This window comes from Gambusia affinis, linkage group LG24, assembly GCF_019740435.1.
Source record: "Gambusia affinis linkage group LG24, SWU_Gaff_1.0, whole genome shotgun sequence".
Taxonomy (NCBI): Eukaryota; Metazoa; Chordata; class Actinopteri; order Cyprinodontiformes; family Poeciliidae; genus Gambusia; species Gambusia affinis.
Window position 1 is genome coordinate 12,207,992 of NC_057891.1, and position 26,205 is coordinate 12,234,196.

At 37.8% G+C, this 26,205-nt stretch overlaps 2 protein-coding genes across 3 annotated transcripts in view; one reads left to right on the forward strand and one right to left on the reverse strand.

Moving 5' to 3' along the window:
* The window catches only part of LOC122827369 (inositol polyphosphate-4-phosphatase type I A-like), a 90,258-nt gene that overhangs the window by 13,927 nt on the left and 50,126 nt on the right, over positions 1–26,205 (forward strand). The window lies entirely within an intron of this gene.
* Positions 1–26,205, reverse strand: part of LOC122827372 (inactive dipeptidyl peptidase 10-like) — a 47,291-nt gene that overhangs the window by 12,872 nt on the left and 8,214 nt on the right. Inside the window, exons 1-11 of one of the 2 annotated variants that reach the window (XM_044110202.1) lie at positions 22,407–22,734; positions 16,440–16,554; positions 16,243–16,338; positions 8,223–8,317; positions 6,181–6,255; positions 4,500–4,552; positions 4,337–4,418; positions 2,732–2,852; positions 1,522–1,676; positions 867–964; positions 660–783 (exon numbers count right to left, since the gene is read on the reverse strand). In XM_044110202.1, coding sequence (XP_043966137.1) covers positions 660–783; positions 867–964; positions 1,522–1,676; positions 2,732–2,852; positions 4,337–4,418; positions 4,500–4,552; positions 6,181–6,255; positions 8,223–8,317; positions 16,243–16,338; positions 16,440–16,554; positions 22,407–22,463 — 1,071 coding nt within the window. In that variant the 5' untranslated portion in view covers positions 22,464–22,734. Of the gene's footprint in view, positions 1–659; positions 784–866; positions 965–1,521; positions 1,677–2,731; positions 2,853–4,336; positions 4,419–4,499; positions 4,553–6,180; positions 6,256–8,222; positions 8,318–16,242; positions 16,339–16,439; positions 16,555–22,406; positions 22,735–26,205 lie in introns of those variants that run through there. The other variant, XM_044110201.1, reaches the window with a different exon arrangement.

Below are 26,205 nucleotides of genomic sequence, written 5' to 3' on the forward strand. Positions count from 1 at the left end.
CCTTTATTTAGAAAAATAAATGTTAAATACATTTAACCCTGACATGATAAATCGTTCAAGGCTAATAAAAGCACTCGAGACGTTTTCTGCTTTTGTTCAGATATTCATTCTAACGTCCCTGAAATCTTTGGCACAGAGGAAAAGAAATGCAACTAGAAAAATTTGCATTTCCTGTGAAAACGCCGTGTGAATACTGACTACAGGATCATTTGAAGTCAATTGCAGAAATGTAAGAAATGGGGAAAATGCCTAAAGAAAAACTGTTTGAAAGGAGTGAAAACTTTCAGTCAATTCAAAATTTCCACTTAAAGTCTTAGAAATCAGTGCAGAACACTGCTTTAAAAACTAAACTGTAAGGTCACAGTAGTTTATATGATAAAATGAGCTTAATACTAATGAAATACTAATGAAAGCAAGTAGAAAGTTGACCTACAGTAAAATACCCAATACAGTGTGAAATACCCATGTAAAAGCTGAAATTAGCTAAAATGATAAATCTAGCTAAATTACCAATGACAACACCTAGGCTAGCACTAGCATGTTGACCTACGGTATCATATTCCTTGCAATGTGACTAAAAAAAACACGTAGTGCTAAAGCTAGCAATATGAGTTCCAAAAAGACATGTTCACATTTTGCATGAAAAGAAACGCTCAGACCTGGTGACAGACTCCAGTTGTTGCCTCACAGACCGTCAGAAGGGAGGCGTTCTGGGGACGGTTGACCCACCGCACAGCAAGGCGTGTGTGGTTTATCCACTTCACCATGGTGATGTAGAACTCTCTGATAACCAGATAGAACCATAAGACAAAATGATTGGATGTATTCATGCTCCCAACACTGTACAGATGTTTACTTGTCTTCACCTGAGTCTGAGCTGATCTGGGTGATGGAGCTCCAGAGTGTTCGTAATGCCAAACAGGTTGACAACAAACAGCTTGACAGTTGGGTTCCTCTGACCGGCCTGAAGTAGAAAGCATAAAACCAGATTAGGTATATAAGGAAGAAACAAAAATTAATTGGGCAAATGTCTTGAGTCTTTCCTTATTTCTTCCCATTTTCGTTCCTAGCAGTCTGACTTTGACTAGTTCCGTGTATGTACTAGTCAAAGTCAGACTAGTATAATATTGTTGTCAATTGTAAAAATTTGTGATGGTGTGCTGCAAACGATTTGTTGGAAAGAGTAGGCACTTCTTAAAGAGACAGAGGCCCAATTTCAAGTTTTCAAATTCCGAAGACAAATTTCTTTTAAGTTATGTTTGATATACACAGCATTTTTATGACAGAAGGTGTCGCCTTTGAGGACAAATAGTGCCATTTCAAAGCACTACTGGTGCCCAGAAAATACATAATGCCTCCCATCAAAACTCTTATTTTTCATCATAAATTTATCAAGAAACAAGAAAACATAATTTAATTTGAAAATTCCACAAAAATATTAGCATGTTTTTTTTGTTGTTGTTTTTTTTAAAATAACAGCTTGTGCACTCATCAGTTGCCTGAGATTTTACGAACCCTTACCATTGGGTAGGGGTACTGGATTCCTCGGGGGTAAGTGCTGCCAGTGAACTGCGGCAGAGCCATGTTAGGCACCAGGGTGTTGTCGATCCTCAGGAAGGCCAGCCGCTCTCCGTCAGGCGACCACCAGTGAGCCAGGTGTGAGTGCAGTATCTCCTCTGACAGAACAAAACTCATTTAAAATCCTTGTTCTTTAATTGTCTGGTTAATTATATAAGCTGCCCCTGCAAGGAGTCTGAAGATTAGTCGAGAATAACAACCAACTGATTATACTTTGCTAAAACAAACATAAAAGCTGAATCACCAAATGTCCTTCATCTGCCAGATTTTTTGTGCTGCTGCTTATCCAAATCTTTCCCAGACACTTCAAGGATTGCAGAGGCTTGCTTGTTTTTTATAACTAATCTCTTTAGTTTGTCTCATCTGCTCTCCTGGAGTCTGAACGCCAAAGCCAAAGCTTTGGATAACTTTACTTTTTTACACTAAACTGTATCCACCAATTGTGACTGTGACAAATTTCTCTCTTAAAGGGAAAATTTATCTTAATCTACGTAAAATAGAGTGGGTTTTTTTTTCCAGCTTTACATTATGTTATGTTACTTACTCATCAAAACACATCTGGAATGTTGCCTTGATTTTTATTGATTTTTTTTTTTATGAATGTTTGAGAAATACTTTAATCTCCCATGGCAAGCACTTAGTTGTGCAAAACGCCTGGGTGGCGCTAGCGCCGCCTTTGAGGACAAAGCTCCTCCTCTGAGCTGCAGTGTCTTAAGGTTCTGAGCTTTTGCCTCACTGACTCTCCAACTCGGCTCCTCCAGACTAGCCAGGAGCAATTAGCAAACACCAGTTAGAACTGGGCAACTCATTATGCAAACTACTTTTACACTGGTAAGGACATTGTTAAAGGGTAAATAGAGGACAAAAAGAGCAGGAGTTTTTAAAGAGACAGAGGCCCAATTTGAGGGCGTTAAAATACAAATTCAAATAATATTTCATATATGTTGCATTTTTTCATGAAGTTAACATAGCTACTTGATTGTGCTATAAAATGTCATGTGAATGGACAATGTATAATATTGCCCCTTTAACCATCTGAGGGAAGTACAAGTGTGGCGATTTCTCCAAGAATTAATCTTCATCAAACAACCATCAAAGCCACAGTTTGCTTTGAAAGCCCAAACATCCAGAGAACTGATCTAAATAAACCCACCTTCATACAGCCAGTCAGCTATCCCGTTGAAGATGGCGCCCTCCATCCCAGAGGAGGTGATTCTCAGAGAGCTGCTCTTCACATCTGACTGATAGTAGATGTTGTTCTCAAATATGTAGATCTGAGGAGGAAGAGTGGACTTTATCTTTGCTTCAAGAAGGTGTTTGTCCACTTTGGTAGGATTTTTATGGACCACGAATGCAACTGGTTTGGATCATTGACAGAAAAACAAAAACTGTAGTCATCAGATTGTCTGGCAGATTTGCCAATGCCCCTGAACAACTTCTCAATTCTTTCCCTCAGAAAAGCCCAGGCAATTTTAGCCTTTAGGTCAAAGTGGGTCCCTTTTCAGAATGCTAATTATGCAAATTTAAGATGACTAAAATCTCCAGTTTAGATTATAACCATTATTTGCAACAAGTTCTGATTCCTTGACAGTGGTTGCACTCTAAAACATCCCAAAGAAGATAAAAGAAACTTCAGTTGAGAAGACAGAGGAGTTCTTAATAGCGATGGAATGTGAATATCAAAATTTTTTATCAGTTATGCTTTAAATATATATAATACAATTTTAATCCTGATAATCTGTAGCAGCAGGAAATTCAATAAGAGATGAGAACAAAATGGTCTGGATTGGAAATTTTTACAATTTGATTCTTTTACTGCAGTTAAGGAACATGATTATGCATTCTCTGAAAATCATAAAACTCATTTAATTTCAAAGTTGTTTTGTAGTAATAAAAATATCAGATTCCTGAATAACAGTAACCATCTAAAACTTAAGTAAAGTCATTATTTAAAAACTGTAACAATGTACATAAGAACAGAATGGACTACAGAGAAGGGATTTACAGCTGAAAACTACAAAATATCTCATTTTTGTCTATTTTAGTCTATAATACTGGTTTATAATACTGGTTTCTTCAAATCAAGAGGTAATTTAAGAGAGATTTCAATTTTATTTTAAAAGTTAACAACAGGATCCCATCGAATAGCAATATTTAAAAAAACTCAGAAGTGTTTAGCAGTACTTTCATGATAAAAATCTAGCCATTGATTTAAGCGTCAGAAAGTAACAGCTGTATAACAGTTTGAGACCATACAATGTAGCTTTGACTTATTCCCTTTCCATTACATATACTGGTTCTTGCACATTTCCACTGGGTGTGGAGTGATTTTAGTGAAACTTTAGAATGTAACCGCTGTTAATCAGTTTCTACTTAAGGGGATGATATGGTGCTTTGTGCTCTTGGTAACATCGGCAAACCCTAAAACAATTCATTTTACAGTTTACAAAATGTGATAGTTTCAGTTTAAACCTTATATAAATTGTGTTGGCTTGATCATAAATTAGTATATTGAAATACGTTTAATAGTCAGTTTTATTATACTCCACAAAAAGTATAACACAACTTTTTTTGCCCACTTAATTCCTCTCAATAAGCTGGCTGAGCAGGACAAAATGTAGACATGAACACAAACGCACTCAGACAGAGAAAGTAAACATGCAATATATTGTTCATATACGTCGAAGCGGCTCCCTCTGAAGAGAGGAAGAATTTATAGCAATAACTCAAGCGAGGGAAAACGAGGGAAATGTCTTACCAGCTGCCGTCCCTGCCTTCCCCAGGCTGCATGCTGGAGAACAGAGTTTTGAACCTCAGGTGGGTTCAGCTCCCATACCTCCCTGATGAAACATGACAACATCAACAACCACCATCTGTTTCCGCACGCAAGCAGCGACAGAGGAGCTAAAGCCGTTCCTTACCTCGTGTTGATGTTGTACACAATATATGACGCCGTGTACGAGTGTCTGTACACCTGCAATGACAGTGGAGACGATCACCAAAAGCAAACACTGATAAAGTGTTGAGGCTTTTTAATATTAGCCGCTCTGAGTAAATAAAACAGCAAACGTTAATGACACTGAGACGTCCAGGGAAGTAATAAAGTATATGACACATGCACTCAAATCTTATACTTTAAATTGAATCCACTGAAAGTAAAATCTTTTGATCCTACCAATACTGTACATTACAGTATGTAAATTAGTTGAATTTTTATATATATTTTTAAACTTTTGCATTCATGGCTTGGCTAAAATGCCGGACCTTGGAATCACAAGCACCACCAGTCAAAGTTTTAAAATCGGTTAACATTTCTCCAATCCAGAAGGAATTTCCTGACCCTGAAAGCCATCGCTTCTGCACAGAAATACTCAAAAGCCTCCTTTCCATAACTCCTCAACACACTGAGCACCTAGTTAGTGACATGCACTGATACAGTAGGCAGGCCAGATGATTTAGTTTCCTCCAGTGTACTCTGGCTATAAAGTTGAAAACGTGTTCGTGTCTGAATCAAATGTCAAAATGACAGATGCCTTTCAGCTGTTTTCAGTCATACTTTTAAAATACCGGTCAAACACGGAAAATATTTGGGGAATTGGGGAGTTGTCCAACAATACAGTACCCACCATGGCCAGAGGCATTAATTCTTGAAAGCCCGTCTTTGTGGCTGAATAAAAATAATTCTGCAAAGAGTTCGGCCAACATTCCCACATAGTGATGTAAAGAGGGAAAAGTAGACCTTACTGCCAGAGCCTGCACAAGCGTTAATAACATTCATGATTATGGCCACAGTCGGTTCGAATAGTTGGAAATCGTCCTTTAGAAAAAAAGCATTTTGCATTTCACAAGGAACTGAAAGCTTCAGTAAGAGGTGATTGTCTGTTGCTAGAGCAACAAATGAAAATGGAATTTAATTAATTAAGGTGAATTTTAAGGTGCACTCTTCCTTTCAAATGAGAGGCTGACAAGCTAAGAAATTATATTGGCAAAGCAATCACTGGAGAGCATAATGTAGAACACACGCTTTGCTCTATCAGCTGCAGCCATATTTCCAGATAATTGATGGAAAACCTTCACTATGGGGAGAAAGGAAAGCCCTCCTGCAGGTTGACTGATGGCACAAATATTACTGGGAACCCGGTGTTTAAACCCCCCCCCCCCGAAATTATGCAAAACAAATCAGCTCGGTGCAGGTGGTACAATTTGTTCTCAGAGGGAACTGCAAGAACTCATGATAGGAGCAACAGATTTATTCAGCCCTCAAAAATCCAAATTATCAGAGCAACCCTTCGCCAAAGCAGAAAAATCACTTGTCAGAGAAAAGAAGCCGGTAAATATGAATAGAGACATCACAGGCAGGTGGTGTGTGTGTGTGTGTGTGTGCGTGTGCGTGTGTGTGTGTCTGCGTGTGTTTGTACGCATATGAGTGATGGCAGCACTGGGTATTTCATAGCACCATGGAAATCTGGCAGGATATAAAACAAAAGGTGAGAAGAATGGCTGACACCCAGGATGTGATTATAATGCTAAAAAAAACCTAAACACCAGCTGTTATGCATGGAACCTTTTATTTATAGAAATCAGCTTTAATTTGAAGCTCACCTGTTTGACATCGTATGCGAAGAGTGCATACTTCAGATCTGGAGAGAGTGAATATTTTGCCACCTTGAAAGACACCTAGAGGTAAAGAGGCGATCATTAAAATTGGTTTAAATGGGATGAATTATGTCAGACACACAAGAAAATATTTCACTACAGTGAAACGCTCAAAACTATTCATCAAACTTCAAAGACTTGGAGCTCATCATTAAAGATGAATTGTCTAAATAGCAGTGAAAACAGGCAAAAAAAATAAGATTCACAAAAGTTATACAATGGGGTTGACTACTGGGAAAGGTAGAAATATTAGCTTTTAGACATGCCATTCTTTTAGTAAAATTTAAATAAAATCATGCCTGATTTTCAAAATTGAAAATTTACTCCCTTTTCTTATGTTTGGAGAGATGTCCATCTCATTTCCTGACAGTAATAAAAATGGAAAATAAGATAGTAGATGAGGTTGGGAGAGTTGAACAAAGGCAGGCAGCTATGAAGGATGAAAGGACTTTGGGGAACAAAAGGAGTAAACCAAATAGAGGCACGAAGAGGAGAGAAGAAAATGAGGGTGGAAGTAAAGTACAGACATGGAAAAAACAGGAAGAACAGGCAGAACACATAAGCAAGAAAAAAACAGAGAAGGAATGGTAGATGGGAAACAAGGGAAATGAATGAAATGAAAACACTAGGAAAGAGAGAAGGATTGGCAGAAGGAAGGGAAGAAAGATATTTGAGAAAGGGATTGAGAGTAAAGTAAATACTACATTATCTCATTTTCATATACTTTTAGCTGGAAAACACTGAAATCAAACTCCAGATTTTTTTCTTTTAAAAAATCCAAAAAGCTTTTCTTTTTGGAGCAGGGGGAAAGTTTGTGTTCAGAACGAGAACCAAACATGGAAAAGCAGCATTCAGCTTCTATGCACCTCATATCTGGAACAAACTACTCCCAGAAAACTGCAAAGCAGCCGAAACATTGATTTCCTTTAAAACGAGGCTAAAAACCTGTTTACTTGCTTTTGAATCATAATAAATGGAATACTGTCCGCCATTTTTTATGTGTATTGATAATTAACAATGGCACTCAATACCACTGTACTGATAACAATGGTATTGATATACTGTTGATTGCATTTCTCTTTTTGATCATCAACAATGTTTTTGTTGTTTCATCAACAATACACAGTGTTATATCCCAGTGGTGACAAATAGATCTGTACCTAATGACAGGATACATATTTATGTTCTGTACAGTGAGATCCTGATGTGTTTCTGAGGTTTTGTTCTTAGTTTACATAAAACAAGTGGGAAAAGTTCAGACACATTTCCATCTGTTGCGTCAGTTTCGGAAACAGAACGTCATCTTTCCTCTAAAAGTCCCACAGCTTTGAGGAAACGGGAGCAACCTGCAACACTGGCTCGAACGCCAACTTCCAGTCTGGAAAGGCTTTAAAGCTTTCCAGCGATTCTCAGTGAAACGTGGGTGAAACGATGACAAAAAATGGAACGATTTGTTTCACCGCACAAGGATTATGGAACAGCAACAGGATTAACACGATGCCAGCAGAAAACGGCTAAATTTAACAGGAAACGTCAGTTATTCACTGGAGCTGCAACTCAGGATGTTCATGTATATTCCTGAAGGTAACGCAGCTGCAACTATTGTGGAATATCTGGCAAAGTTTGAGTTGAGATGGTCGGATTGTTAAAAGTTTTCTTATAACAAAATAAAAAATAAATCTCATTTTAAAGCCATACTATTAGTTGAACTGATAATATACATAAATCAATATCTTCCGTCCTCCATTTGTGTTTTTTGCCACTCTATTACTGCAAGATTTAATGCAATTTCTCATTTCTTAATACAGTAAAACTGTTATAAAATTGCTTCAGCCTGCATTGAATCAACTTTTCGGTAGTTAAAACACAAAATGTTATTGATCCCAGTTGAAGTTTATGCACGACAGCATAAACTTCAACATGAAGAGCTTTTTTTTAGTTGTGAAAATGTGAAGAAAAGAGTAATCAGAGCAGTACGAATAACTTACAAACGTGGTGTTCTTCAAGATGACTTCTGTCTCATTCAGGGCGAAGTTGAACCTGATGACATCACCGTCTCTGTTTCTGTACACCACCTCTGAATCTGAGAGCAAACGCAAAAAAATATATCAGTAAAAAATTGCAAAAGGAACATTTAAATCCAAATAAAACAACGTAGCATAACTTTGTGCTTTAAAACGTCACCTAGGCTCTATAGACAGAAGTGATATTCTTCAAATTGTTGTACCGAACAACCCTTCTCAGATTGCAACAATTGCTTCTTCCATTTAATTGCTAAGGTTTTTCCAGTTTGGTATTGTTAATACTCACCTGTAACTTTCTGATTTTTCCATTATTTACATCATAAATTCTCCCTGAGGCGCATTGCTGTTAGTTTTCCTTTTAAAAAGGGTTTGTTGTGTATCAATGTATGTTTTTGACTTTTCTTATCTATTTTTTGACATTCTCAGGTGCATACACCTTTTTGGCCTGGCATTGCTTTGAGAAAATTTTGGTTCCAATATAGGTTTTGTTTTTTTTTGTGTTTTTTTTTTCACAATTCATTGTTTCTAGATTCTTAAACGTTTTGTTGCGTCTGACAAAGGTAACCAATGAATGCTTCCAAAAAATGACATCAAAAGTGCAAAATACTCACCTTAATTTCATGAATAATTAGCAACAGTACGGTACTAATTTAATAATCAAAATCAGCAAGAATAATTAAAAACCCATTATGAAAATCAGCACCCACCACATAACAGGAATTATTCACAATATACCACTCTGATTTCACATTGAAGTGTTGACTCAGAGCTTTTTATTTTTTTTACCTTCTGCTTGGACTGGCCTCTGTATTCATTATAGGTTCAAACAGCAACACACACACACACACACACGCACACACACACACACGCACACACACACACACACACACACACACACACACACACACACACTGTCCTGGATTTGTCTCATTACGGTCCGGTCCTGGATGCAGCCAGCAGCGAGAGGCTAATGATATGCAGGGAATATAGAACGGCTGCTTCATACAGCTGCAATAGGGCATGTTCATGTTTTTTTAAGAGGAAAAAAAAAAACAGCAGATGTGTTGTTGTTTTTTTTAAATCGGTCTGTTTAATTTACACAAGAGCGGAAAGTGCAAAGTCTGAGTTTTTCATAACAGTCCCATTGAATCCCGATAATGTATATCATCATAAAGTCAGTTTAGGTTAATAAAAAGTCTTTACAATTTAAAATAAAAATGTTTCTAAATATGCCCACATTATCACCTGTGCATTGAAACACACAGGGAGATTTTAAAAACTGTTTTTTAAGCTAGCTTTACATCGTTTTTACAAATGTCTTTTAGCGCCCGAAATCCCAACCTGCATTCTTCCTCTCATATTTCACACTGAACCGTTTAATACACACTGAAACGGGGATTAGTTTTAAATTCCCAGAGTCATTTTCTGTCATTATAATCCAGAAGCAGCCGCAGCAAGGCCTTTCTTCGCCTTGCCTCCTTTTGGAATCTCGGATCTCATTTCGGAGTGAATTTGTAGCTGATTGCAGCTGAGAGAAATCACTCTCCTGCTGCGCGACGGGTTCAGGCTGGGCGTGTGCACTAATGCAGTTGGAAAAAGAAATCCAAATGTGGATCCACATTTCTCAGTAAGCTGACTGGCGGCGAGGGTTATGTGAAGGGCGCCTCAAATTTAAATGCGCAGGGAAATTAAAGTGTTTTTAGGCTAGCTTTGCATCGTTTTTACAAAATCCTAAGTGGTGCATTTTCTCTTATAAATCAAGCAAGAGTTGTGTTTGGATTCAACTTTGTTGCCCCATTGATGAGTTTACTAAGTTGTGTTGACAGATTCATTATTCTTGGTAATTGAGCTTCTTCAGCAGATCCTTTAAGACGGCCTGTTTCAGCTCCAAACTGGAACAGGAATTCATTTGTTTGTACCATAAGGTGTTTCGTCCCTTACAGGCTTCTTCTGCTAACATTTGTCATATTAATTTTAGTCAGAATATCAATAATAGTATCAGAGACGTTCCCTGGCATAATCACCTGTTTAGGATGTTGCAATAATATCTCAGACTTAAAGGTGAAGGATGTAATTTTTTTTATAAACAATGGTTATTTTTACATATTTGTGAAAACTGTCCCCATGTTGTGACAGTATAGCATGAAATAATAATAAAAACCTCCTCCCTATGGTCTTATTGCAATATGCTTGGTCAGAAACAACCAATCAGAGAAAGGAAGAGGGTTTTAGTGCTGTCAATGATGCTCGTGTAAGCTCTGGTCAAACTTATGGTGGAGAAAAAAGTTACCATTACAGGAAAACTGTTTATCCATTCCCATCGGTGGCCATGCTAACTAGTTAACATGAAGCTTTTGTGACATTTTGTATGATGAGACGGAGGAATTTCTGTAGTACAACATGATTATTATATTTCTCTGCAGACATCAGGTTTATTGTATTGCAAGAAGCTTTAAGTGTGAAAATAACTATTTTCACAGTTTTTTTTGTTTTGGAAAGGTTAGTTTTTAGCGTATTATCAGCAGGTGGAGCTGTTCAAGCAACCCAACAGCGGACTGATATAAAGGAAAATCGGTTATTTACCGATAATATTTAGATTTTCTTACCCTTTCAGCCTTTCAGTACCATGAACAATAGTGTATCAGTGAAACATCCCACAATCCTCTGCTGCATCATGGTCAACCTCTGACACTCCCCCCCCCCAAAAAAAAAACACGTGGGCTATTGTTGGCTTTTCATATTAGCAATGGTTATCTACTGAGAACTAGCCTCAAAATATTTGCATAAAATTGTGTAAAATTGATAATAGCATTGCACCTGAAAGAACAATTTTCTGCATCACTTTAAAGTGAGATGTTCAGCTAGAGTGATGGTTTCAGGCTCAGTAAATTCTGCTCAGGTAGTTTAATAATTGTAGGACTCACTGTTTATGCATTTGCTGAGGTTTTTCTAGTGGATTTACAGTTTCCTGGTTCTCGTCCTGCATAAGCGTCTAGATTCCCCCCCCTTGTTCTCGGCTAAATTCCATGTAATCTATTCAGAACAAACAATGTAAACTGCATGAATAAATCACTCATACACAATTCAGGGGTTAGTCTGAAAACATGCATCACACAGCGGTTATACCATTCCCATGGAAACGGCAGATCACGGCAGCATCCATAACGCTGATAAGCAAGGAAACTAAACGTTTGTTTTCAACTCTGCTTTAGTTTGATCTGCCTAATAGATGTTGAATCAGATTCCGATGCAAACAGAGAAGAGGGCTTTCATTCTAACCTTAACAATAAGCTCTATTTGTTTGGTCGTTTCCAAATTGTTCTGTTTTGAACTTTATCACCGAGCCAGGAGAGTCTGTGATGAAGCTGCTGCATTTTCGGGTTGAATTTCCTCCAATATCAACTCCTGGGAAGACTGGCGGCTGCTTCCCCCTTGTGAATAATCCTTCTCTCTGTTGATTTTTTTTTTACTTTAAAAACCTTCCCTGGTTGTTCAGCTATAACAGTTGTCATTTCCTTTGTGTGTCCACTCTGTAATTATGTTACCAAACTGCAGAAACTCCCACTTTCACAGGAGTGATGACACTGTTTTCATAAACAGCACCTTTCTTCCCCTTTTCCCACTTTAATCCTATATAAAACCTGGTATATTAAGTTCCTACAAACACTATTGTTTGTAGAAACTATTTTCTTATTAGAATATTATGGAGGAGGGCATCAATAATCCCAACTGCGACCAAGAGTTTGGCCAGTCTTATTAAAAGTATCAATTCAGCAAATTAGCACAGAACTTCCTGCAAACCTTCACAATAAGAGCCTTACATGTAAATAAACTGTGGACAAACATATTTTAAAGCTAATAAAATTATTGTGGGTTCAGACTAAACACTGTCCATGACATCATTTCAATCCAATAATGTATTTGATAATTACCCCTTATTAATAATTAATATGAATTAAAATGCTGTACAATATTAACACTACTTATAATATGATGTTGATGACAACATTTAGCTGTTGTATTGCCTCCGAAGATTTGCTGCAAACCAAATCTTAGTTTTGCTCTTGTTTCCGGGCAGTACTGAGGTGAAACATTAATTCTAGTAAAGTTCAACTCTTTAAATGTTTTTTTTTCTTTATTAAGACTGAACTCCGCAAGCTTCAATCTCCCAGCTTGACTCTCTTTCTATGATTACATTTTCAAAGCCCGGCTTTGACGCTTCCACACTTGGAGATGCTTTGCGCTTGGTTTCCTGCAATTTATGAACAGCCATTTGAAGAAACGTAAGAAATCATTTCATACGCGTCCCCTGTTCTGTTAAATGTCTGCCCGGCCACCGCTGAGACCCAACTGTGATGGCGAAAATAAGTCTGAGGATGTCAAGAAATGCAATTTCCATCGGAGGCCTGCTCGGAATTAGAGCTGCAGTAAAGTCGGAGCCGCGTCGTCTGCACCGCCTCTCGGCTTTCATCACACCTGATGGAAACTACTTTTACAGCACACAGTGCGTCAGGCTGCAATTTCCCCCATTTCATCATCAATCTCAATAAAGCAGCTAATGGGACAGCTGACCCTGTGGGGCTGAAAACAAATCATCACAGCGGTGCAAACTGGCTTCCTGCGGTTTGGACGGAAGACGAGCTCCAAAAAAAAATAAAAAATTCATGTTAAAGTTATTTCTGATGACATAAGAAAGCATGTCTGAAGTCTAGGAAAAAAAAAACTTTTGTATCATGATTGGTGGCATGGTGATTTAGTTTTCTTACTTAAACAAGTGAACTCCTTGATGGACTGGTCCGCATGCAAACCGCTAGATGTTTTGCCTTAAAAGAAGCTAGCTGTTTGGATTCTGCATAGACATTATCATTGTGATTACAGAGGTGACATTTTACGTCTGCATGTAGCCAGATGGTCATCTTGTAGTTTTTCTGCTTCGTTGTCAGAAAGGGTAATAATTTTGTAGTTTTGATTGAAAAGTTTCCTTATGAAACAAAATTTTTATTTGTGGAAAGATTGTACAAATTTTTCTACAACACTTTTTCCTTTCACTTAACTTTCCACCAGTATGTTTGGAAACAGACTGTCGACAAGAGCCTTTCATTAGTATTATTTTTTTAACATAAATATATGTATATAAATTAGATTTTTTTATCACATTTTCTACCAGTTTTTCTTCCACTTAACTTTCCATCAATATGCTTGGATACCGCACACCTTGAACAGTAAGCTTTTTTTAATCAATGATTCTTGAAACTACAACGTCTCTGTAAAATAACATTTCTGGATGAAGCGTTCTCTTTTTATTTGTCTGACGCAATATTTTGTATTTTGGTTTTATCTGTCAAGATGTCACCATAATGAGCTAAATCTTAAATGTACGTGTGATGTATAAAAGAAAAAGGGACGCAGTGATTTTCTACTAATTGTTAACACTACTGTAGCTCCATAACAAAGTCCAAGGCTAGCAGGTCAGGAAAAAGTTTTAAGGAAGTAGGCCAGTTATGCTAGCTTGACTTTGACAATCTTACCATGTAGATGTGCTGTGGAATTAAATGTGTTTTGGTTCAGTTGCATTTTTTTGTGTGAGAAATGTTTAAGTGTTTTTTTTGTGTGTGTGTAAAGAATCCTGATACGCTAGTGGAGCTGTTGTCAGTTGGTGGCCATGGCAACAGATCTATGCGTAGCGTAACTGATGCAGAGCGATGAGAAAACGATGAATGCGAGTGTTTTTAAGTTGTTCAACTGGTTGTATGTGTTATTTTGCCTTTGCTGTGGCGCACTGCACCAAATTAATGATACCTACATCTCCAGTTCTGCAGCGGATGTTTATTTTATTTTTTTATTAAGGGGCGCTGCAAGTTTAAAAAGAGTAGTCTTCTTGCCCTTCAGCATTGTGTGCATGCGTAAAATTTCTGGATGTAAGCAATAACATGAAGCGCGTCTATTTGAGCTTTTTAATGTTGTTTAATTCCAATGTACACAACACACGACTCAGCTGAACAGTGTGTAAGTAAATTAACTTAAATGTTTTTTATACTGAATAAGATGCCATATAAGTAGACTTGTCCAGCTTGTTTTGTAAAGTGCCTTTACATGAGTTATTGTCTTTACAAATTGGTAGTGTATTAATATAAATTCAACTGAACAAAGTAAAGTAAATGTGCCACATGAAACCATGACTTAAAATACAAATAGAGGGACAATTTTAAATCAACAACAGAGAAAATATTGAAAAACAGCAGTGAGACCTTCAGAAGCCCCATAAGGAGCAGAGAGATGATGAAAATCCAACATCCAAGGCTGCAACTGGTTGAGTTCGGTCAGTCGTGACATTAAAATGTAGATCCACGGGAAATTAGTCCTCATAAATATATTTACCAACACAACAGAGTGTCAGGGGCTCAACCATCCAATAACAAGAAGCCACAGGCTACTGAACTAGTCATTAGTATAATCTCCCTGTGGAAGGGAAGAACTCAGCAGGCGCTGGATCTTTTGTTTCCCTTTCAGAGCAACAAGGCAATCTTTCCCCACTGTCCTGCGCTTTCCACCTTCCTCTCACCTTCTGTCACCTTAGCCAGTCTCCACAGAGTCCTTTGGATGGATATATTTAGCCATCAACATGTCTGAACTCGCCACAAAGACGATAATTTAACTGTCAAGTTGTCAAAGAAAAAAAAAATCCTGCTGCCATTCTTTAAATTGTCCTCTTTCTCCAATAGTTTATTTATTGTCCGTCTCGCCTTTTCTTAAACGAGAATTTTTATTTTATTTTTTAGACATTAACACAATTTCTCAGTGCTGTAGGGGAGCCGGTTAGACAAAACGTTGGAAATTCATCCCCAATATGAGCGAGGGGAAAAGGACTAGATATAGATCAAGGTCGAAAATATGATCTTGAGGCGTTGGCAACGTGGCCTGGAGGCAAGCTGAGGTAAGGAGGGTTCATTGTGATGCAAACCAGAAAGCTGTTTGCAGCATTTCTACTGATCCCTGACAGTCTGGATCCCTTTGTTCTGAGCTTCACCTGGATGCTTCAGGCACGAAAAATGCTCTTTTGCAGATCGTTATAGAAATATTGTGCATCAACAGATTTCTTTTTTTAAATGAATGCCATTATTAATTTCCGTCTTCACCTTTACCGCCTTACATTTTAACCCCTTAAAAGCCAGTTTTTTACTATTAAAATTGTCAATTTTTTGCCAATTTCATTCACTTTAGTTGCAAGTATTAGAACTGTTCCAAATGTACACAAACTTTTGTCAATATTCCGCAAATCTCAAAAAGAACAACAATTTTGCAGTTGTGGCGTTTTCGATTTAATAAGAAACACAATTGAATTCACACGTGAATATGTTTGTCCACGTCATCACTTCCTGTCACCGTCGTCTTTGTGGTTTGTGCTAGATGTTGATCATGTGACTTGTGCGATTAGAAAAAAGTGCTTCTATTGCGGTTTTGCCAAATAAAACAATTACAATGCGGCCAAAAAGAAACGCCTCATCTTAGCACTGAAAAACGTGTTTTGTCGGAATTGGTGTGTTTCCATTGAGCAAATTTCTGTTTGAAATGTCAAATTTCGCAACTATATTGTCTATAGAGATGAAGCTACTAACTAGCTCCAATTGATGTTTGAGAACCTCAAAAAGTTGTAGATTCCAAGACGGAAACAATAATTAGAGATATTTGCCATTACCAAATTTTATTTTACACCTTTACACTTAACTGCAAAATTAACATAACTTTCTGATTTAAACTTGTAATTCTGTTGCTTATATTAGAATTTGAGGCTTATAAATAAATACGTCAATTATGTTGTGATAAAAAAATTTTTTAAAGGCAAAATCGACTTAAAAAACACAGGAAGGCCAATGTCTGCATCTGGAAAAAGCGAGAAAAACTGGAGGAAGGTCCATCAGAACCACAACCGGGGCTGAACATTTTAAATCCAATTTGCAGAGTTGGCTTAAAGCCTAAAACTCACCACTGATCCACCTGGCTTCCGGGTCGTGAATCTGGAACTCGGGTTTGAACAGATCCGCCACGGTCAGCTTGGACTTGCTGCTTTCTGGAGGCTCAGCTGGGAGGAAAACAAGAGGCTGTTGTTTCAGCTTTACGTAAAAACACTCAACTGCTAACCAGGCACTGTAAATTATCAGAATAAGACAAATTTTAACTTACTGGGTGTGAGGACAACTACGGACAAGGTGATGAGCGAGCAGACCACCACTATTACCAGGAGAGAGATGGCGATGCCCTTCCAGTTCCTCTGTGGGGGGCTGACGTCCACAAACTCCTGAAAACCCAGTAAAAAAAAAAAAAAAATACAAATAAGAATCAGCAGAAAACTAATCTTTATGTCAAAACCCCAACGGTCAGAAACATCCATCTGTCTGGCTATGAGAGTTTTCTTCGTTTCTTGTTTACTAAACCTGAAGAGCCGTTGTGTTTAAATATCACTCTGTGAACAAATCAGTTATTTTATATAATTTACAAAAAAATAAACCTCCAGATGGAAGACCGGGTATTGCTTTGGAGCCATTTAGCCACAAGATAAAAGCAAATGCAGCGTAATCATCATGTCTAGACAAAAGATTGTCTACAGGAAGAGCTCCTGTTTTATTTTTATTTTTGCTTTAAATTATATAACCTAAGATTTTGTATGAAAGCTTTCAGCTCTTATTTTCACAAGAAAGATTTAACCTGCAGTCACAACTTGTAAAAGGAAAAAAAAGAAAGAAAGAAAAATGGACAAGAAGATGCAGGCTTCTGGTTTAACCTCACATTCTGAAGCGGAAACTGAGCGAAGACGGGAGGTCAGTTACATTCGGCCGGGGGCCGTAACCGGCACCTGACACACGGCCGTCAGAGAGATGCAGAGAAAGGAAGCGAAGCTTCGTTCAAACAGGAAAAAATGTATCCCAAAGTGAATTTTGCTTGCGTTAGAAAAAAACAAGAAAGGCAACAGAAAAACTTGCCTCAACAACAACTGAAATCCAACTGCAAAGAAATTGATTTCCTGTTGATATAGTCATCACTGGACATAATTTAGGTATATTTATGATAAAATTGAAAAACATAGAAAACTTAATTCCTTACATTCTATTTCATGATTATGACCCACTATGTAGTCCTACTGCATAAAATCACCCCGTAAAATGTGTAAAAGTGTGTAGCTGTCACATGGCAAAATGTTAAGTATAAACTAATAGTGGATTCTTACGATTTTTTCAGGAACATCAAGAAAACTGCAGCACACTTAAAAAAATAAAAATAAAAATTAAATAAATTCCCTCAAAAGGGAAAAAAATAGTGTCAAAATAGTCTGGAAGAGATATAATGGTGGTAAAATGAAAGGAATTCTCAAAAGTATAAGATAACAAATATAAATTCCTCAAACTTGGTAATAAAGATGCAAAATGTCCAAATGCTTCCAAGTTTCACCAGGAAGTAAAAATGAACATTTCACCATGTTCATTCAAAGTAGCGTCGCAACGCATATCCACACAGACGCCTGATCCCGGTGGTCGAGCACGGTGGTGGAGGGCTCATGATGTGGGCTGAGCACTTTGCTGTAAATGAGTCAGCTGTGAACTCCTCTATTTAACAATCGCAGATTCAAATGTGACCCAAAAGCGTTCTCCGTTAACCGTCATAAAAAAATAACAAATTTTTGTATTATTATTTTCATGCACCCCAGGATATATATATTTTTTATTGAAGTAGTACGGAGAATCTAATCGTATTTATCTGTACAAACCCTCTGTACGACTTTCTGCCACCACTATTCTGCATTTAGTCACCTGATTTTCAAACCACAATTTTCATTTCAAATGAGCTCATTTTTATTATTTGATGACTTCAAAGTTCAGTTCTTGGAAAATCGATTTGTAACATTTAATTAAGACTGCAACATGATACGGCGCATCAAACGACCCAAACACTAATTCAAAATCCTGTTGACCTCCTCGCCTGTGGTGGCGCTGCAGCAAGAACCGCTGACGGAAATGACACGAAAACATCCAAAGACGACTTCCTTAAGAAAATGGATACAAAAAAATGGAGTCACCATTTTTCTTTTGTCCATCCGTTCTCCTCCGTCAACTGGTGTACCTGTGTGTTGGAGAGGCTGCCTGTTGATTAGCTTGAGCACTGCTGCCACTGATTGTGACTGGAGGCTCGTTTATCAGTCAAGCATGAATAGACACTAACACTTAAAAATCCGACCAACCTACCAACACTGCACTATTGGAGAAGTACTAATGTAAGGGGGAAAATCTGAGTGAAAGAATGGAAATTGAGGTGTAAAGTGGTTATTCGATGACGGACGTCCTCATGCATTACGAGTGATTGCGGAGTTGAGAGCAGAAGAATCACTCTTCCCCATGCCGAGGATAATTGAGGCTCTTCTAATAGCACTTGGTGTTGCGACAATACAAAATCCCAATAATTGTTTTTTTTTTCTTTTCTTTTTGCCTTTTATTTCCATCTCTAAGAGCCTGGAGTCACAGTTGTAATCATGAACACTAGCTATTTTATTTGACATGTCGGGAAATACGTCGTTTACGACCGAAAACAGGAATCCTGCTGGTGTTACAGGTGTTACTGCTGCTCTTGCAATTTGAGGCAAAAGGTGGGATTTCGATTGATGAAAGTGTTTTTTTTTTTAAAAAAAAAAACAAAACAAAAACCCACTGGTCATTTTTTTAGGCATGTGCTTCCTGCACTTATCGAGAAACGTATTCATTTGTAGTCATTTTTGTTTTTGTGGAACACATATGGCAGTGGCGACTCTGTTGTTTTGCAGATGAAAATGATGCTTTTTAAACACCAAAAATGGAAAAGTGAGGCAAAATGCTAGGTTTTTTTTTTTGGGGGGGGGGGTTCCCCGCAAGACAGCTGGTTCTATATTGCAGGCAAAAATCCTAAGAGTGAGAAAATTTCACAGCCTCAGGGCAGAAAGAATAAGGCACACTGCCTTAAGAAGGGGAAATGCAGGATCAAGAAAATTTACCTAGCAGAAAGTCTGACATCTGCAACGACCTTTCTGGGCAACTGATATGGCTTTGCTATTTCTGAGTATTTTAAGGTGTGCAACAGAACGCCGAGAGATCCACAATGTCATTCGTGGGTACCTGAGTAAGATTGGACAGTTGTAGTGGCTTTTCACTGTCATTCAGGCAAACTCTGATTAACGTCAGTTTGTTTTTGTTTCAGCGAAGGTAAATCCAGGAATAATAACGATAAATGTTCTACTCTGTTCTTAACATTTGGAGATTTACACACATTTCCTTCGCATTTGGTTGTTTCTTTGGCGGTATGCTTAGGATCATCGTCCATGATGAGGAAACACATTTGTACCCAAGCCTTAACTTGCTTCCTGTTTTGTGATGTTGCTTCAGTACGTCCACATATTGGTTTTTCCTCATAATGCCATCTGTTGCTGCAAACTCCACACTTCGCAGCTGGGATGCTGTCCTTTCATATACGGGGGAATTTGACAATAGTGGGATATTTGCAAAGTTTTGCGCACGTTTGTAGCGGAAACACAGCTAGTGAGAATAAATACAACCCAATTCTGTTTAGAAGACACCTGAGTTTTAGATGTATATATTTAGCTGCTAATCTTTCACAATATCACTAAAACTATCACTTAGTCATTTTTTACGTTGTAAGGAACAATTTGTTTTCAAAGAAACATTGAATGAAACATTTTCAACATCGATGTAGCTCTTTTTTTTTTTTTTTTTTTTTTTTTTTTTACAAAGTACACCAGCAGAATCCACATCGTGAGGATAACGAGGTGCAGAGCAATCCGTATCACATGCGCAGCTGCCGAGGCGCACAGCGTTTAATCGATGAAGCAAGAGGAAGTGATTCCCACCGACACACTCGGCAGCCGGTGGAGTTTTTCTGGACACACTCGCAGAGCCGTCATCAACTCCTCTGTAAGCATTAATTCAACACCTCAGAGCTAATTCCCGCCGTGCTCCCCGTGCGCACCATCAGACACGGTTCGCTGCAAAAGAGTCTTCGTCTGCCTCGAATCGGTGGAAAGCAAAGCAGACGAGGAAGGCAAGTGTGTGTGTCGGTGTTTTGGGGTGACTGCCGTGTGTGAGGACACAAAAACACAGCAAAGATTTAAACCTTGCCTCAAGATTGGATGGTGGGAAGCTGGAAACGGACAGAGGGGTTCCTAACTGGACTACAGAAAAAATCAGCCATGGGTGTCTAACTGAACAGAGCAGAATGGCAGATTCTAATCAGAGTAACTGTGACGGCTAAAAGCAAATATAATGCAGATTGAAGCTGTAAGCAAGGCCAGTCAAAACATTACTGCGGCCCTGAGCACAATGTGATTTGGGGCCACCACTTCCTGTAAACACGGTGCTGTGTAGTGAGCAAATATCTCTACTTTATTTCAACATTGATCTAGAAAGAAAACATATTTTGTTTCTAATGAAACCTCAAGTTTCATTTTGACCTTTAACATCCTTATTACTAAGTTTGATAAATTTCTGTTTTATTATTTTATAGATTTAATAGATTGTTTTCTTAGTTTTGCCACTATTATGTCTCTTCTTGACAATTTTGACAAGCAAGTTAAGTGCTTTTAATGGAAGAAACTGTTTCTTTCCCTTTGAGGACCAAGTAAAAAAAATATATATACATTTATCAAGAATAAACGTGGCTGAAGTTCAGTGCCCCCTGCTGGTCTAGAGGACCTAAGATTTAACTGTGATATAAGTGTAAGGAATAAGTAAAATAAAAGGTAATTCATAAAAAAAAAAAAAACAATTAAAACAGCACAACTAATTCGAAACATTTCAAAAGTTTATGAGGAAAACAAAATGTAGAAACTTATACCTGTTTTATAAATCTAAAGATTAGAGAATGATTTAAAAAAATATGAACTCATAATGTTTTCTGTAGTTTCATGGAGTTAGTCTTTCTTTAAAAAAAAACACAAACCTGCAGCGCTCTCACTAAAACTGAATAAATGTTGACTTGGAGGACAGAACTAAAACTCAATATTTGCTTTTGGAATAAAAGGCAGGAAGCCATTTGGCAAAACAAGTGGGAAGAAACACACAAAAGTAAGTCAAATTCTAAAAGAAGAGAGTATATTTGTGAATGAAAATTAAACAAATAAAGGTATGTAAAAGCATTTATTTTCACCTATTATATTGTCACATTCCCAAAATAATGACAGTTTATCGTTATTTCCCATAAGTGATTTTTTTTTTTTTTTTTTTTTTTGCTTAATCATTTTATGGCAATAAGAAGGGGGGTAATTTGTTTATTTATTTATTTACTTAGACCATTACTTTATTCAAAATCATGTACATATATTAAAAAGGATGTATTATTTTCCCTCCACTTGCAGATCATAGTACCTGTCTATGTACTTATAAAATAAAAGAATGATACTCCAAAATAAGCTGAAATTGAGCACAAAGTGAGAAACGACTTTTCAAAAGTTGAAAGTTATGAACAAACACAACCAGGAGCTAAACTAAAAGCTTTAAGCAATGAACAAGTAAGGGAGAAACACCTCAAAGATCACAAGTCAACTGTAATAAACTACCAAACAGTAGTAACACCAAGAAAATACCCCTTTTTTTCCTCCTGCCTGTCTAGAATAACAATTTTTTTCTTTTTCTTTTCTGTTTTTGAACCTGTTGAAGATACCGTAGACAGCATATTCCTAAAGTCTCATTCTGGTTGAGCTTGAAGGAGGCTGATAGCTGTGTGCTGACAGACTTTAAGGCTTTGCAGCTTGCAGACAGATCTTCCTGCGAGATAGAAAACGACTGGGTGTGATGCAGCAGCTGCAGCTTTCACCTGGGATTTCAAAACTGTCAATATCAAATCCCAACTCCACTCGTAAGAAGTGGAGAACAGTCTTTCTAAACGCATGGTGTTGCATATTAAAATTCTACATTTAGAGAATACGCGTATTTTTTATTTTTATTTTTTTTTTTTTTGTATTTGTCAAATATGTAGTGATTTATAAACCTGTAGAATGCTCATAAATAATCTAACTGACCCGATAGTGTTGCTGTATCAATGCTCTAAGGTGACTGCTGTAACGCCTGTCTGAACGTGTGATTTTCATAAAAACAAAGCGGGTATCAGTGGGTCTACCTCGTCCTGTTGAGAGTCCTTCGGCTTTTTCCTGACCGGATCTTTAGACGCTGTCATTTCTCCCGTGCTTCTGTCTCAATCCGCAGCCTCAATTCAGCCGTTCTCCCGGCGATAATAACATTCAGAGACCCCGTCGGAGCGATTATTAAGCAGCGGGGCGTCAAGCTCTCGCTCTGCAACAGCGACTGCATCCGGTTTGAGCTTCATAATAAAAGCTGTGGAATACGCGTGAGTGACCACATCTTGCGGTAATTTTTTTTAATAAAAATACAAAGCACTGTCTGAAACCGGCGACATAAGTTATCGCAAAATACAACCAGCAAGTACGTCCGGTTGCGCTTTCAAAGTAAAATCATAATTATATCGGCGGAAATGTGAAAATATTTGAGGCGCTTCGAAACCAACGTAAAGCAGCGTTAGACTGCCACAACTTGAGTATGAAGTTTAAGAGCCTTATTTAAACATTATTTATCATTTATTTATCATTATTTAAAAGAGAAAGCTTTCTCATTATACCGACATGCAAAATACTTTAAAACTAGAAAACTAAGATTTTAAAAACTCGTTATAACAGGTTTATCATTAAAACCAAAATAATAAAATGAGGTAGGAAGAGGAAAACTGACTGGAGAGAGTCAACGAGGCATGAAGGGGCATCTGTGGGGCAGTCGTGGACAATCTGTTATCAGCATATTTTTATCTCGTTAAAACGAGAAACTTTATCGTCATAATAAATTATCACCTCATTAACACGAAACGACATATAAAACTCGTCTCCTTACGGGAAACTTTCTCGCTTTAACGAGGGCAAGTTTTATCATTTTAACCAGAAAGTTTTTCGTTATAAGAAGGTATAAAACTCGCCTCGTTATGGTGAGAAACGCTCTTGTTTCAACGGGCTTTGCATGTCGTTATAACAAGTGAGCTCTTCCTTACCGCTGCTTATTTCCTAGCTCTGGAAATTAAATCCTAAATGCTACAAAAAACAAAAACAAAAAAACCCAGTTTGTTTTAAATAAACCAGACTGCTTGAAATCTTCTCATTTGGAATTTGGTGTGAAATAAAAGGTATGAACAATAATAGACAACTGTATCTGGTGGACGTTTCAAAATAAGAGTCGGCATGCAAGCAACAACATGATCTGGTTTGTTTCTATAAATTCTGAAACGATTATCAAATGATAAATAGTTAATACAATGATTGAGAAAGAAACTGGCCTTTACCGAAATGATTTAAGATTCACTTTAATTTTTCTGCGTGTAGCTTCCTTTCATAGACAGCAATATAAGACAATTTAGAACTAACAACCAGTGTTATATTATACAGTGTGTGCATATTGAGAATTGATTTCGGGGATTATTGTTGATCAAAAAGGACGATGTTGTAATTGGAATACCTGAAAACCAACAAAAAGCCGCCAGTTCAATTTAAACTACCAACCTTCATTCATCGCAGCTGATTTTTCTCTACCACTCAGACTCTGGTATTTTTTTTTGTAATCAACATTCTTGATAACTATAACATCCCCACAGAGAACTGCAGTCAGTCTGTGCGACGACTTGTTATTTTTACCTCTGATGTTACGCCACTATTTCTACTGTATCAATTCAGGGACCAGGAGTCCTTCTGTGATATCTGAGGGTGAAGCGTCTCATCTTCTAAACGACGGGATTACGTCTCTGCATGTCACCGGAGAAGGAACGGGTCCGAGACTCCGTCCGAAATCCCCCTGGACGACAATAAGGCGAGGCTGCGGAGCAGATTAGTGACCAGCTGGTGTTTACAGCTGCCAAGTGGCTGAATGCAAATAGATAGGTGTCACCGAGAATGCCCTGAAGGAAGAACGCAGACTCTTCCCCAACACCCCATCTAAAAATAACAATTATAGCACGAAGGAGGGAAATGGAAAACCAGACAAATGAAGATGGGGGAGTCAGTGGAGAACACAAAATATCCTGAGGGGGTTTTCTGTGTCTGACTAGAAAATGACGTATTTCAGCTTCCGATGCCAACATGTACAAACGTTTTTTTAAATTTTAGGATTTCACACAGTGCGCCAGGAATTTATGGGTAGAAGGATTTACAGAACCCACCAGATCTGACACTTCATGCCCTTCTATTGCCTTTAAAATTTATTTTTCGATCACTCAAAAGAATCTCTCATCCTGGATAAAAAAACATCCTAAGTCTTCAAAATATTCAATATTTTTATGACCTTGCCTGTTATGATCAAAAGAATTCTTCTTCTGCCTATGAAGACCTGTCTCTTATGTGAACGATCTTAATTTGATCTTGGGATAAAACCCAAAAGCCAATCAGTAAGGTTATTCTACTCTCCCGTTGTGTAACCTGATGATTGATCGGGTTGCACAAAAAAAACATAGTTCAGTGTCTGCTCTCATTCACAGGCATTCTTATCTTTATTAAATATGTTGCAATATTGAGTGTCTTTTGCACACATCACACAGTCTCTCCTGGAAATTAAATCTAGCAGGTTCAGTTTTTCCAGACACTGCCGATCGTGACGGGAACCTTCCATCGATTAGCTGATGTCAAGGCCAGGTTTGGTTGTCAGACGAGGTATGAAAGAGTGACAAAAAGGATGAAAAGTCTTGGACAGCAGGAGTAATTAATCCATCCAGACAGAATCATTTAGAGTGGTGTTGTCTAACCTCAGACACAGAAGGACCTTTGAAACTCAAAGACTGACTTTACTGACCTAGAATTACGAACGATAACACAAACAATATTAAGTCTTCCTGGGCAGGAACTCGACAACCTTCTTGCAAACAGTGCTGCCCGCACTTGTAAATAGTTGTTGCCAACATCTGATCTTTGTCAGCAAAGCAAAACAAAATTAAATCAGAATTTTTGCTCGCATACAAATTTCACTTATGTGAATACTTCTGTCGTGGAAAATGCCTTTGCTTTTGTAAAACAAGCTCGTTTAAAATAAGTTTCTACCTCTTTCTTTAAACAGAATACTCGTGGCATGTTCATCTCATAACTAACAGGCATTCATTGAGAAGAAACCACATTCTCTAAATAACTTGGTCAGAAATATGAGTGTTTGAAGTCGGTCTGGCAGAACAGCTCCGTATCCAAAATCTCATTGCTCTCTCTTGCTGGAATTCCCAAAAAACAGTTTGAAATGGTCATGCTTTGATAATTTTCTTTATTAACTTGTAAAATCGCTGGACCACGCATACGGTAAAACCTAACGCGTTAAAAATGGACGGTTGACAAGCTACTTTATTGCCACCTACTGGACTAGGAGTGTACATTTACTCAAAATTTGCTCAACATGAATGCTTCCATTGGAAGTAACCATTTTCTGCAACCCAGATGAGTCTTGAAAGCGAATGAGCAACATAGTCAGATGTAGAGGGAGAATGTAAAGACGCTTCAAAGATTCAGGAGAAAGAAAGCAAACAGTAACAGAAACTGAAGAAGAAAGAAAGAAAAAAGTGTAAGAGGAAAAGATCCTCAAAGCTTATGTTGGACTTTCTTCCTTTCGCCATTAAATATTCAACAGATGGAATAAGAAACCAGTTGGAAATGATCTCTATCTCTCTTTCGATGACCTTTCCTGGTGATTTGGAAGTTCTCCGCATCCCAAAGGCGCCCGATCCCCCAGCAGCCGTCGCACCAAAAGCTTTACTGTCACACAGCTTTGCTTCAGCTGTTATCGCGAAGCTCCATGTTCTCGTCGATGCATATTGCTGCAACTTCCATTCATCTGCTTTACAAGCTGCAAAATGGAACATTTTAGTTTATCGCCGCTACATGTTGCTTTTC